The 15041-nt window shown below is 41.9% G+C and overlaps 1 protein-coding gene across 2 annotated transcripts in view; it reads right to left on the bottom strand.

Annotated features, from left to right (window-relative positions):
- VAT1L (vesicle amine transport 1 like) overlaps positions 1-15041 on the bottom strand; it is a 202636-nt gene that overhangs the window by 167641 nt on the left and 19954 nt on the right. For both annotated transcript variants that reach the window (XM_025370417.1, XM_025370415.1), the window contains exon 2: positions 5861-5990. In XM_025370417.1, the coding sequence (XP_025226202.1) occupies positions 5861-5990 (130 nt within the window). The remainder of the gene's footprint in view (positions 1-5860; positions 5991-15041) is intronic.

Raw genomic sequence — 15041 nt, 5'->3', positions numbered from 1 at the left:
AGCTGCCAGGGCAACTCTGTCGGGGCAGGGGTTTGGGTGACCTAATTCAGGAAAGACGCCTGAACCACAGAATCAAATTGCTCTGCCCTAGTGTGTCTTCTGGGGCTGTCGTGACAGCAACAAGAGCAAGGCAAAGTCTAGTCTGTTTGCTTTGAGAAAAGAGGCAAGTGATTAATCAACATGACGATCTGACAGCTGGGCAAGGAGGACATTCTCACTGCCTCCTTGCATCTCCTTTCCTTATCCTTGGGTAGCCTGGCATAAACCTAAGCAGGTCTTCCCCTCTCTGAATCCTCTCCGGACTGCTGCAGAGGGAGAAGTCCTTGCCTAGACTTACCTGTATGTTATCTGTGGCTCAGCCCCCACATGCCTTCTTTTCTCCCCTTCCCCAAGCCCCTAAATGACCCTAGACTTCATGGATACTGGAAGGGAGTGGCTCTCCACACTGGTGGTGACAGCAGTCTGTCCCAGAGAGGGTACAATTAAGAATAAAACATCAGCCAGGCCAGGCATGGTGGCTCACACCTATAATCCCAGCACTTTGGGAGGTTGAGGTGAGTGGATCATCTGAGGTTGGGAGTTCGAGACCAGCCCGACCAATATGGAGAAACCCCGTCTCTACTAAAAGTACAAAATTAGCCAGGCATGGTGGCACATGTCTGTAATCCCAGCTACTCGGGAGGCTGAGGCAGGAGAATTGCTTGAACCTGGGAGACAGAAGCTGTAGTGAGCAAGATCGCGCCATTGCATGCCAGCCTGGGCAACAAGAGCAAAACTCCATCTCAAAAAATAAAAATAGAAATAAAAATAAAAAACATCAGCTAACAATAAGAAGTGGCAGCAGTGGGTGGGAGCTCAGACAATGGGAGCAAAGGAGAAAGGAACACTCAGCCCCTGTGCTTGTTCAGTATTGATGCCTGTGTCTCCCTTATGGCCATGCTGGAAAAGCAGCAGGAAACACAGGAAAGTGCATGCTCACACCCTCATGCTTTTGTATCTGCTGTTTCTGCAGTTGGCACTCTCTTTCTTTTGGGAAAGTATTGATTTTCCTTTAAAGCTCAGCTCAAATGTTTTCTCCAAAACTTTCCCTGATGACCAACCTTCCCCTACAAAAGCACAACTGACATGTCTTCTTATTGCTGCTAGTATTTGTGTTTATTGAGTGCTGCTTGTATGCTGGCACTGAGTACACAGTAAATTAAATTACTGCATTTAATTCTGATGACAACCCTATGTGGTAGCTTTTATTGTTGTTTGCATTTTATAGACTGGAACCTAAAGCTCAAAGCAGTTAATAAGCTGCCCAAGACCACACAGTTGTAAGTGGTAAAGACAAGATTTCAGGCTGGGCACGGTGGCTCACGCCTGTAATCCCAGCACTTTAGGAGGCCGAGGAAGGTAGATTACTTGAGGTCAGGGGTTTGAGACCAGCCTGGCCAACATGGCGAAATCCCTTCTCTACTGAAAATACAAAAAATTAGCCAGGTGTGGTGGCGCTTGCCTGTAATGTCAGCTACTTGGGAGGCTGAGGCAGGAGAATCACTTGAACCTGTGAGATGGAGGTTGCAGTGCGCTGAGATCGTGCCAGTGCACCCTAGCCTGGGCAACAGAGTGAGACTCCTGTCTCAAAAAAAAAAAAAAAAAAGACAAGATTTCAACAAAAGTCCACCTGATTCCTTATGTAATCCTTCATCATTGTGCAGATCCCATTATAATACTGGCTTATCCTTTTACATGACTAGCCTCCCTCTAAATGGGGAGATCTCAGAGGGCAGAGGCTGGGTCTCATTGATTTATGGATTCTCAATGCACGACCCAACGCTTGGTGCATAGTGAGTGATGGGTTGATGGATAATTACAAGTAACTGAACCTTGTCTAACTTCTCCATGGGTGGGAAATGGGAGAGAATAAGGGAAGAAATTCAATCCTGGAGAAGCTTTCAATAGTCTCATAGGAAACATCTCTAGGTCTAAAGGGGAAAACCAGTGTCTGCAATTGAGTAGAATGCACTGCTAGGACAGGGGTGCTAGGAGCTATTGTTATTGATAATGATAAATGCCATTTACCAAAACAAAAACTAATATGTTCCTGAATCTGGGCTAAGTGCCTTTATTTACATGACCTTACATAATTCCCACAAGAACTCCATGAAGTTCTTGAAGTTGATGACTAATAATGAACTATTACTGTGCCCTTTATACAGATGGGAAAATTGAGGCTGGAGGGTGAAGGAGTCATTGAGGAGCAGAAGCAGAAGCGAAAGGCTTCCAGTTCAGATCTGTCTCTCTGCAGAGCTCTCCCTTGTTCCAGCTAGTTTCCACCTCCTTGGTGTTGCTAAGACAAGCGGTTACTAAGAGGAGGCTATCCTGACTGACGGCTCATGCTGGTTTGAGGGTACTTCTCTTATTCTGCAGGAAAAGATACAGAGACAATGGGAAACACCCCGACAGAGCTCAAGCTTGAGAATGTGAGTATCGATGAGCTTTCCTTTTCTTGGTAAGGGGTTTGGTCTTCAGCTAAATGTGTGTTTTTGCTGATTTTAGGGGGATTCTAAAGCAGCACTGGTTCATCTAGCTGGCCGTAGCCTCAGCCAAGGCCACGGTGAGTTTTCTTAGTGCTAATATAGTTGTAGAGGGAGAATCACGGAAACCCTGGGAGTCACCATGACTATTGTCATCTCCTCCTAGCGTTAGGTAAAAGTTCAATCTGACCAGATGTGAGAGCCCACCTCAACCCTCTTGAAACCATTAAAGAAATGGCCTCAGATAGTCTGATTCCAGATACAAATAATTAATTCATTACACTTGAGATAAGTGTTCCAAAGGAAACATAAAGTTACGGGTGCATAACAGGGGAACCTACAAAGTGTGGAAATATTAGTTGAACTTTTTAGGGTTCAGTCTCCTCAGCTCCAAAATGGGTATAATATTAGTAAAAGGTCCTTATGAAAACTAAATGGCATAATACACACACAATGCGCTTAACATGGTGCACGGAAAATGAGGAAAGAGCAATACATGTTCGCTCTTTAACAGAACAGATTGGTTCCTGACCTGATGGAATTCACAGTTTAGCAATCAGCAGTTAAATACTGACTCATTATACTTCAGGAAGCAGGAGGAACAGCTGTCTAAGGAGGAAACTGAGGGGAAAGAGAGGCTGTCCCACTGTCAGTGAGTGTCCTTATCCCCAGAAGGGGTAAAGACGAATTGACGAATGTGAAGAATATCATCTTCAGGCCAGGGGCAATGGCCCACGCCTGTAATCCCAGCACTTTAGGAGGCTGAGATGGGTGGATCACCTGAGGTCAGGAGTTTGAGACCAGCCTGGTCAACATGGTGAAACCCTGTCTCTACTAAAAACACAAAAAATTAGCCAGACGTCATGGCAGGCACCTGTAATCCCAGCTACTCAGGAGGCTGAGGTAGGAGAATCACTTGAACCCAGGAGGCAGAGGTTGCAGTGAGCTGAGATTGTGCCATTGCACTCCAGCCTGGGTGACAGAGTGAGACTCCATCTAAAAAGAAAAAAACAACAAAAAAGAAAAGAATATCATCTTCAGTGCATCGGAAGATAACTAGGGTGTAACACTAGCATCCTGTTCTTCACAGAATCACAAAAACTCAGACACAGCCTCAGTCCCACAGAGTAGCTGATGGCCTCCAGGGTCAGCACAGAGTATAATGAACAGAATATTTCAACCACCTTGACAGTGGTCTCATGGTCATCACTGCAGGGCTGGCTGCTCACACATCTCTTCTTCGACTTTGCTGCATCACTTCCATTTCATTATCAAAATAGCAAATATGTCCAAGCCATAGGTTCGGCTCCAGCCTCAGAGTGCAGAGGCAGGCACATTTAAAACATATCCACTTCATCTCATTATTTGATTCTGCTAAGAAAAAAAATAATTTGGGTGCAGCCAAAAATGCACCCAAATTATTCCTTTATTACTGGGCCTCCGGTGATGGCTTTTCATCATCTCTTGCCATCTATCAAACCGAGAGAGCTACTCAGTGTGCTGCTGCAAGGAATTCCATCTCCAATATGACTGAAGATCTTAAGTCAAAATTACAGAAGGAATATTAGTGCCAGTTTTCTCCCATATGGCACCCTAACTGGAAACGAGTAGGTGACTTATATTTTTGGTGCAGCCACAAGTCATGGGATGGGACAGAGTTTGAAGGGTGGGCTTGATAGTAAACAAGCCAGGGCAAATTAGCAAAAGATAAGTCATACTGAAAGGAAAAATATACATAATCAAGAACAGTAAGTTCTTCCTCTAAACCAAGTCCAACAATGTCCCTGTTTCCTGTTATATTCTAAAATAAGTGGTTATTTATTCATTGCTCAGGGTTAATGGAGTAAGCTGCATGATCTTTTCTTTGGGGACCATGTGGAGGATTGAAGAGAAGATAGTATTTCTTATGTGCAGCACTTTCAGGGGGAGATAGTGTGCCTCTGGTTACATTGCTTACCTGGGGACAGAAAAATGTAAATTCGTATATAAAAAAAAAGAAAAGGTTCATTTACTGCCTCTTTCTCAACATGTATCTGCTGTCTTATCTGGAAACCATTGGCAAAACTACTGATAAGTGGGATGAGATTTCCAGACATTTTCCGTAATGAATTTGGAGCATATTGATATTTTCACAGGATACTGAGGCTCAGACACACTGAGACTGAGAACCAGGCTCCAATTCCATTTCAAGGGCATTTTGGCACTGCATTTTGTAGAATTCTTCTTTAGTTCTCCTGTCCTGCATTTATTATCGCAGTATTTGGGGGCTGGGAGTAGGGAGTGAAGATCATGAGACTGTAAAGAGGATAAACAAGCTCTGGTGATTTAAATCCGGGTTCTGCTAGTCCTAACTACCCTTCTGACCTCACAGAAAATTACTGAACCCTCTCAAACCTCATCTGCAAGGGGATAACAATCTTTGCTTTGCAGGGCTGTGGTGGAGGCTTTAAAAAGATAACTTCTCCATGGTTCTGATTATAGTCGGTTCTCAAATGTTCATTCCTCCCTAGGGGAGCACTTAGTTATGAGTAAGAGCTCTTGTACCTGATTTGCATTGGTTTTTCTGACTCCAAACGACTGCAATTTTGTGCAATTGACTTGCGCACAGGTTCTGAGTTTTTATAGATTGGTTTCTATTTGATTTGCGTTATAATAGTAGGAAAGGTCATACATCTTTTTACAAATTAAAAAAGGTTTTATTATAGAGAATTTTGAACACGTACGAAAGTAGTCAGTATAATAGAATAAACCTTTTTGCCCATTTCGCTACTTCCAAAGCCATCAGTCCATGGCCAATTCCATTCTACTTATCAGTTACTTCACTTTTTAAGATCTTCTTCATCCAAAATGCTACTTTCCCAATCCCTGAAATACTTAGGGATTTATAAATGATCACTTAAATGTACCAGTTAAGTGACTATCTGAAGGAGCCAAGTTATATAATAGAGAGTCCATTTCCTCCAAACTTCTGTGTTTTGTAGTTGCATTTTGAGCTGAAGATGATGAGAAAATGAGAGTTCTGGATATGGGAAGGCGCTACGCACACTTAGTTAATCCAACACCAAACACTTTTGTTTAATAGCTGCATGACATGAATAAAGGGGGAGACAAGATTTGTCCTGCTCACTGCACCAGAATGCTTCCGGGAGCAACCAAGATAGTCCATAAGAAAGGCATGAGACCTTAATGACTATAAACATTGTCAACAGTCCAAATAAGAAGACAATAATAATAATGCATGCCATAGGTTATTTCAAACACTTCTTTCTGCATCATCTTTTGTTGTCTCAATGGATTTGAAATGAATATTACTCTTCAAGTGAGAATCAAAACATTACCTCATATCCTTTCACGCTGTCCCCCAGAGCTTCAACAATCCCAGAACACTCAAATCCTGGCACCAGGGGAGTCTTGGGAGGGTTGTCAATATTCCCTTGTCGCACCATCAAGTCAATGAAGTTTAATCCACTGTGAAAAGCAAACGTGAAAGGAGAGAAATTCAACATGAGATCCAAAAGAAAGCACCGACCTGGTTTTCTTTTCTTCCTTTTCTTCTCCTCCTTTCCTCCCTCCCTTCTTCACTCCTTCGTCTCTCTCTTTTTTTTTTTTTTCTTTTTGGCAAAGTATCACTAAGAGTAATGCCGCTTAGCTAGATGTCACCAATAAAGCAAAATTCAATTACCTCTATGCAGACAAGTAATACATTTGTGGCAGTGAAAGCAGTAGCTGCAGAGTTTACACTGATTCAAGAGATGGCCCCTTTGTCTTCTCTCAGAACCTGTTTATGCTTACTCTAAAAACATATTGACTAGCCTGGCTATTAGAATTCCTAGTACTTAATCAAAGGTAAAAAATTTACCAGGAAGAGGTTATAAACAGACACATGGAAAGCAGCCAGACCCAATGGCAACCAGCCAGTGCCTGAGAAAAAGAAAGAAGACCTAACTAAAAAGGTCTCAAAACAACCAACCATCTCTCCTCAATCATCACGCACACTTACACCAGCACTATGCATAAACAGCTCCCACAATAAAGAATATGAGCCATCAGGAGATAACATTATGTTCCGCTGGAGGAGACGGGACTCAAAGAGAGATCAAAGGAATGCCCCAATAGATATGGAAACACTGGAGTGTTTCAAACATCTAAGTTATTTCCAGATGAGAGATATTACTGGAAATTTCTGATTAACACATTACTTTTGGAATAAGAAAGTTATTAAAATATATCAAAGTCATCATAATGGAAAACCATACACTTGATTCCAATGATGCTATTAGCAATGCTCCTGGACTCTTTTTATTTTATCAGAACTACTCTTGGGAATTTCATTTAACACCCATTTGCTAATCACATGGGAAAACACATCTCATTAAACATGGATTTTTTCCCAACAGATGTGGTTGTAATGTACTTTTTTTTTTTTTTTTTTTTTTTTGAGACAGAGTGTTGCTCTTGTTGCCCAGGCTGGAGTGCAATGGCTCAATCTCGGCCCACTGCAACCTCCACCTCCCAGGTTCAAGCAATTCTCCTGCCTCAGCCTCCTGAGTAGCTGGGATTACAGGCGCCTGCCACCATGACCGGCTATTACAGACGGGGTTTCACCATGTTGGCCAGACTGGTCTTGAACTCCTGACTTCAGGTGATCCACCTGCCTCGGCCTCCCAAAGGGCTGGGATTATAGGCGTGAGCTACTGTGCCCAGCCTGTACTTTCTGTTTTTAGAAGCCACCATCTCAGAAAGACTCGTACTATAGAAAGTACACTCTTCAGTGTGACCCAACATCCATTAGCATCCAACCACAGCTTCTTTTCCAAGCTAGATGACTTGAACTAGTTCTTTTTTTTTTTTCTTTTTGAGATGGAGTTTCGCTTCGCTCTTGTTTCCCAGGCTGCAGTGCAATGGTGCGATTTTGACTCACTGCAACCTCCGCCTCCCAGGTTCAAGAGATTCTCCTGCCTCAGCCTCCCAAGTAGCTGGGATTACAGGTGCACATCAACATGCCTGGCTAATTTTTGTATTTTTAGTAGAGATGGAGTTTCGCCAAGTTGGCCAGGCTAGTCTTGAACTCCTGACCTCAGGTGATCCGCCCACCTCGGCTTCCCAAAGTGCTGGGATTACAGGCATGATCCACTGTGCCTGGCCGACTTGAACTAGTTCTTAAGCACGTCTTTCCTATTTCTTCCCTGATCTCTTTGGACCCAAGGAAGCATCTAACTCCACCTGTGTCCACTGGTCTCACTTATGAGTCTCATACAAAGGGATTGAATAAAGATGAGTAAAATGATTTCCTTGAAGTGTGGGCTCAAAACTCACCACCTTCTCAAAGTTTTCCCAACCACAAATTAGAGAAGTTTCACATACTGTCCCAGCCGGTGCTTCTCTAAAGTGCGCCCTCCTTGAAGGCAGCCATATGCCTCATATTTCTCTGCTTCCAGTGTGCCTGGCATGCATCGGACCCAAAGAAATATAGTAGGGATTCAAGTAGCATCTGCTGAATGAAGAAAGGGTCATGGATATTCAAAAATATGTGCTGCCAGTTTGAGTACTAATTCCTTTTAAAAAGCAGTCGAAGAATGTTTGGAGTAATGGATACGTTTCTGAATGATATGTGTAGACTCCCAAAGGTCCTACTTTAACGGTTAGCAGTTATCCAGGTCAGTTATTAACTGAAATGTTACCCAATAACATGGCCAATTCCTTAAGAGCTTGGGGAGCGTGGGGTACAAATCCCAGTTCTACCACTTCTACCTCTATAACCTGGGAAAAGTTACTGAACTTCTCTATGCCTCAGTTTCCACATCTGTAAAGTGGGAGTTAGGATAGTACCTACTTCACGGGGCTGTCATTGAAAATTAATGCACATAAAGCACTGACATGTGGTGCCAGGTACGTAGTCAGTATTCAATACATGTTAGCCTTGAAATTTGCATCTTCAGTTAAGAAGGCAGAAGTATGTGATATATTTTAGGAAGTCACTCATAAAAAAGGTTAAAAACACTTTCAGAACTGACATGGAAAAACTTCAGCTATCTCTGAACTTCACTTGTATAAAACGGCCGATTTTCTGACACAACCAAATAAATAAAGCATCACTGTATAACAGTAAAGGAAATTTCTACATCCTGAAACAAGCACTCCATCTCATTTAATGTATATTTTAGCTCACTGTGTTTTTCTTTGCGTGAAAACCAATGATTTCCCAAGACCCTGTTGGAAAAATGCTGGAAGAAATTAGTTGCCATTTCTGCAAACATGGCAGCCCCCTGGAGAAGGCCTCATCTTTGACACTTACTACGCTGCTCAACTGGGCTGCCTGCATTCGCCATCCAGCATGAACTGGGCCCAGTGATGGTAAACTGAGAGTCAGCTACTTAAATTCCAGTGAGAAGAGCCTAACACTGACTTTTCAAAAGCCTGTAGCACCCTGTTTCCTCAGTGAGGCATTAGCTGATTCTGTCAGGTCATGGAGAATGCCCCCTATTTTTAGGATGTGGGTGTATTTTGGAGACAGAGACCAGGACAGGTCAGTATTGTTTATCTCCACACAAAGGGGATGTAAATAATTGTTAATAGAGTACCCCCAAGTGTTGGATCAGACCTGTTTCTCCTGATATGGATATAGCTAGCTTTTGCTGAGGGTTTAGTTTGTGTCAAGAACTGTGCTAAGTGCTTGACTTTTGTTATTTAAGACTCATCAATACTCCTCCTGTGAGGTATGAACTATCACACTAATTTTTCAGATCAGAAAACTGAGACCCAGAGAGCTTAAGTAACTTGCTTGCCATGACATCTTTTCAAAGTGTCAAAGTCGGGATTTGAATTCATGCAAAGTCTAGAACCTGACCCCTTAGGCAACACGCTCTACCTCTTTATGGGGAACTTCTCTATGCCCCGCCCTTGCACATACAAGAGCCATGTTTACAGCTCTTTGTATCTTCCCCTTTGCAGAGAGTTGATGGCACCAATGTGGGCCCACTATTGGAGGAGTGGCCATTCATAATCTAGACAGGAACCTATTCCTTAAACTGAATAAATGAGCTGGTCCAAGAACTGGGTGTTCTCTGTAAAACTATGAATTGGGAAACACACATCAAGAGAACGACTTAGCAACAGAAAGGATGTCAAAAGACAGAAGTGAGTGAGACAGACCTAGTTGACCCGAGCTTTGGCGAAGCATACGTGGAAAAGCCAATAGATGGAAGAATTAAAAGAAAAAACATGAAGAGCAACTCCCTGCACCAGGATGAGGCTTTGTAGACTTCCATTGCCGAGTTCCCTAGAATGAGCAGAGGTCCAGTCTCTGGGCTTGGGGAGGTCCAGCTCCATCACACCTCCTGCTCTCTGATTTCCATGAGTTCCTTCATTACTTCACACATGTGTTTATAGCAGAAACTCTTTGTTTGGATTACCTGTGTGGTCCCTGTCACATGAAACCAAAAGATACAAACTCAAACGAATACCATAATCAATCACTCCCAATCACCCATTGGGACAGACATCGTTGACTCTATTTTTTTTTTTCCTCAGACAAAACAAATAACTTTGTTTGTTTAGAGATAATAAGTTATTTGCCCAAGGCCACACAGATAGTAAATAGTAAAATCTATGAACTTAAAAACTTGAGTCTAATCCTTTTCTTTTTCCACCACAACAGAAAAAAATAAAATAAAAACAAAACAAAACAAAAAAACAGGGGCATGTCAATGCCCCTATTTTGCACAATTACGGTTTCCAGTATTCTCTAAGGTAATATGATTCTTAGTTAGAATGTTTTTGAGGGTGACAATGACTACACCTGATTACTCAGGCCCACAAAGGGAGTAAAATTTTTATACAGCTCTTAAACATTTGAGATCGTTGCAAAAAAAAGTGTTGGAAAAAAAAATTGTTGCAAAAAAAAAGTGTTGGAAAGTGACTGACATAAAATTCTGCCAGGTAATCCTGTATTTGTCAAAGATTGGTATAATTTTAATAAATAATAGAAGACTGTCTCGGTTTTCTTCTCATACTAAATTATTAGTCAGAGGCTGAGTTTAAAGAGTTATTATTGAGATGTAGCATCCTGAAGGAATGAAGATAGAAGTTTGAAAAAGAGACCCTGAAAAGCTCAAAACATAGAATGAGGGATCTGAAGACATGTGAGGGAAGATACAGGAAAATCGGGGGACAGTTCCTTAAAATAATAACACTTTCTTCTATTTGTATAGTACAGCACAGTTTGTCATGCGCTTTCATACACATCTCATTGAACTTCGTAACAAGCTGAGAAAAGCAAGAAGTGCAGATACCATTAATCCCATTAAATAGATGTGAACATTGAGCCTCAGATAAGAAAACTGACTTGTTAAAGGCAGCACAACAACACTGACAGCACATGACAGAGGCAGAGTTGAGACCTGAGTAAAGGTCTTCCAACTCCTTGTTTTTTGTGTATCCCATAACACCATGAAATCTCAAGTAAATCAAATGTTACTAAAATAAAGAATTTTAAGATTGAGGAAAGCCGGGGCATGGTGGCTCACGTCTGTAATCCCAGCACTTCGGAGGCTGAGACAGGTGCATTACCTGAGGTAAGGGGTTCGAGATCAGCCTGGCCAACACGGTGAAACCCCATCTCTACTAAAAATACAAAAATTAGCCAGGTGTGGTGGCGCACGCCTATAGTCCCAGCTACTTAGGAGGCTGAGGCTGGAGAATCGCTTGAACGTGGAAGACAGTGAGCGGAGATCACTCCACTGCACTCCAGTCTGGGCAGCAGAGCGAGACTCTGTCAAAAAAAAAAAAACATTCAGGGACAAGAAGACTGAAAGGAAGCAGTGAAAGGAAACAGATGCAGTTGCTTCGGTTTTAGTCTCCGTACTGCCATCAATTAGCGGTGAAGTTTGGCTGAGTCTCTGAAGCCTTCCCCAGCTCTCATACTCTGTTTGTTTGATGGTCCTTTATCCTGTGGGCTCTGTTTCAAACATTATCAAAACCAAAGCTTAGGTAGAGAGGGAGAGACACTTGGTGGTCTTGAGAAAAAAGACATTGACTTGTATGCTTAGACTCAGAGATAAAAGCTAGTCTTGGCCTCTACACTTTCTTTTCTGTTATCTAGTAAGTGAGGAATATCACCCTGTCAAGTCTCCTGAGAGACATTTAGCTGCCTTTATTTTTGTCCTACCAAAGTCAACAAACATTGCTCCCGTGATGATACTGCTACGTGTTAGGTATTAAGGGATGGAGTGTTTTAATCTCCATTTGGTGCAAAAGGGAGGTGAGGCCAGGAGAGAATAAAGTAACTTGTCCAAGGTTATATAATTGGTACCAGAACTGGGAATATGAGCCCTTTTTATATGACTGCCAAGCTTGAGTTCTGACCGCCAGGCTGTCATTGTGTGATCTATAAACCATGGTAGGTTTCTGTGTCTTCTTGTCCCCAAAGTTTATCGTTCGGAATATTTTTTGGGATATGCTAACAATATCAAATGGAGACACATGTGATTTCTTAAAAGACATCACTAAGTGGATGACAAAAGAATCAGCCCAGCTATAGTTTATTAATTTTCCAATTTGAGATGAAAAGTGACTCAAAAGAAGGAGTTTAGCAAAGAAGATACAGGTAGCATGGAGATGCTCCCTTGTCTTCTACTCTCCTGGTGAAAGGAAGGCAGGGGTTGCTCTTGTGAAAAGATCTTAGGCCTCTTGCTATCCCGTTCCTTCCCCAGGTTGTCGGTATCCTCAGCACCAATCATGAAAATCCAAATAGCGTCAGATCAGTAAACAAATCTCCCTCTTCCGAAACCTACTTCTCTATTGATGCAGATTATAGAGCCCCATCCTATATTTTCATATTACACTCAATAGAAATCCCAAGTCTTGCTCTGTCATTAGCTCAATTAAGAGATAGAGTGCCAAAGAATCTTCAGAAACCCACTGTTTTATTAGGTTGGTGCAAAAGTAATTGTGATTTGTGCCATTACTTTTAATACTTACTGTAGGGATTTTGTTAAGTATATAATTTGCTACAATATATATTCACGACTTTATGAAGACAGTATTTTTTCCTCAAATCTCAGCACAAGGATCGGCTTTATGGATCTTATAGGCTCAGTACAGTATATACATTGGTTATGTTTATTTCTTTGCATTGGCTGTTAGGAAGCTCTGAGCCAAGTTGATCACATTCATTCTCTATATCATTTTTGTTGTTGTTGTTTTTGAGACAGAGTCTAGCTCTGTCACCCAGGCTGGAGTGCAGTGGTGCGAACATGGCTCACTGCAGTCTTGACCTCCTGGGCTCAGGTCATCCTCCCATTTTGGCTTCCCAAAGTACTGGGAAGTGTGGGAAGTGCTGGGCCACCATGGCTGGCCTCTATATCATCTTAATACTCAACTTCATCTTAATCTCTGAATACTTTGGAGTTTCTACTTTTTAAATCCTTACACTCCATTACCAGTATTACTAGTATTGTGAATGGTTCTCAAACTTTATTGTTCATCAGAATTTCCAGGAGGGCTGGTTAAAACACAGATTGTTGGACCCCACCTCTGAGTTCTGGACTCAAGTAGGTCTGGGGTGAGGTCTTAAGTTTTTCATTTCTAAGTTTCTAAGTAATGCTGATGCTGCTGATCTGGGAACCACCCTTAGAGAATCACTGATTTTTTTTTTTTTTAATTTTTTTAAAGCTAATTCAAGGCTTTTTCTAAATGAGACAGAGTAAAAATTAAATGGTTAAATAGAAAGTAAATGACAGTTCTCATTGTCCTCCAGGGCAGTTGAATTTTTGATCTTAGTCCAGAGGATTATAGTTATCCTTGCTAGATTTGGTGTTATTAGATTAAGTTCATCATTCTCACTTGTCTGTCTCTTTCTTGAATCTTAATTATTTCATCAAAAAAAATTAATTCTTCCTCCTGGATTTGTATCCTGTGAAAATGTGGTTATCATGACACAAACTTCTACATCTAAGTTGCTGATAAAAATATCAGACAGGCTGCCCCGTTCCTGGTTACTAAGGATGTTTGTGAAGACCATGAAGGATGTCATGGAGGAAATTTAAAACACAAGACTAGCTGACACCCTTTCTTCAAATCTGGAGCTCTCATGATTCTATGAAATAGCTCCAAGACACCTTGAAGTCATGTGTGGTAAACTCGATAAAGACTATGAACGCTCTCTCTTTGTGAGTAATGGCAGTAGATCCCCTCCCTCCACCCATAGCTGCAATTGCTGAGAAGAGGGGGTGAGCCTTGAATACAACCACTTTTTTAAATGCAAGTCAGGATCATTTATTTTTTTTTGACATTTATTATTTTCTGAATGTGCACATCCTGGCCCCAGCTCTGAGAGTCTCTTTAGTGAAAGCACATACTCTCATGTGTTGTTAGGGTTGCAAAGGAACACTTGAGTAGCCCAATGTCTGTTGTTCCCATGGAAAAAAAATGATCCAAAAAGGATGGACTCTTCCTGAGAGGACTCTCCTATAGGGCTTTGTGACTGTTGGAGGCATCCCCAAGAAGCTAACAGAAATCTGACCATTCTAATTTCTCTGACGGTGGAGGATGGGAAGGAAAAGAATTGTTTTTTTCTTTTGTGGCTAGTAATTGTAATAGGAGAGTTTCATGGGGTGCTTGCTATGTGTCAGGCATGGTGTTGAGTGTCATTTCATTTTTTACGACAATGATAAACAATGCTAAGAGATCAACAATATTACCCCCATTTTACAGAGAACAATACCAAGGCCCATTGAGGTTTACAAAATGTTGGTTTTACCTGGTTTACATTGCTTGCGAAAGCAAGCGATGTAAATCCAGGGCCTGTGCTCTTGACTAACATACTTGGCTCTCCTAGAGAAAGATCATTGCTCAGTTTTCCCAGTTACAAAGACAAGACCTCTCCACTCAACTAGCACATTGAGCACTCACTGTATACTATGCCGTATACTAGGTAGTGGATGCCCAAAGTTAACAAGGGGTTCCAAATTCTCATGGGGAAACAGAATCATAAAAACTGATCATGGCCAGGTGCGGTGGCTCACACCTGTAAGCTCAGCACTTTGGGAGGCTGAGGCGGGTGGATCACCTGAGGTGGGGAGTTCAAGACCAGCCTGACCAACATGGGAAAACACCATCTCTACTGAAAATACAAAATATTAGCCAGGTGTGGTGGCACATGCCTGTAATCCCAGCTACACGAGGAGGCTGAGGCAGGAGAATTGCTTGAACCCGGTGGGTAGAGGTTGCAGTGAGCCAAGATCGCACCATTGCACTCCAGCATGGGCAACAGGAGTGAAACTCTGTCAAAAAAAAAAAAAAAAAAAAAAAAAAAACCTGATCACAATGCGATGAGTGGTCTTCTAGAGCAATGGACCTTTTTGGCACCAGGGACCAGTTTAATGAAGACATTTTTTTCCATGGAACAGGGGTGGAGGGATGGTTTCCGCATGATTCAAGCACATGACATTTACTGTGCATTGTATTTCTATTATTATTACACTGTAATATATAATGAAATAATTATACAACGCAGCATAA

The sequence above is a fragment of the Theropithecus gelada genome, chromosome 20, assembly GCF_003255815.1.
Source record: "Theropithecus gelada isolate Dixy chromosome 20, Tgel_1.0, whole genome shotgun sequence".
Classification (NCBI taxonomy): domain Eukaryota; kingdom Metazoa; phylum Chordata; class Mammalia; order Primates; family Cercopithecidae; genus Theropithecus; species Theropithecus gelada.
This window is presented reverse-complemented; position numbering and strand designations above follow the sequence as displayed.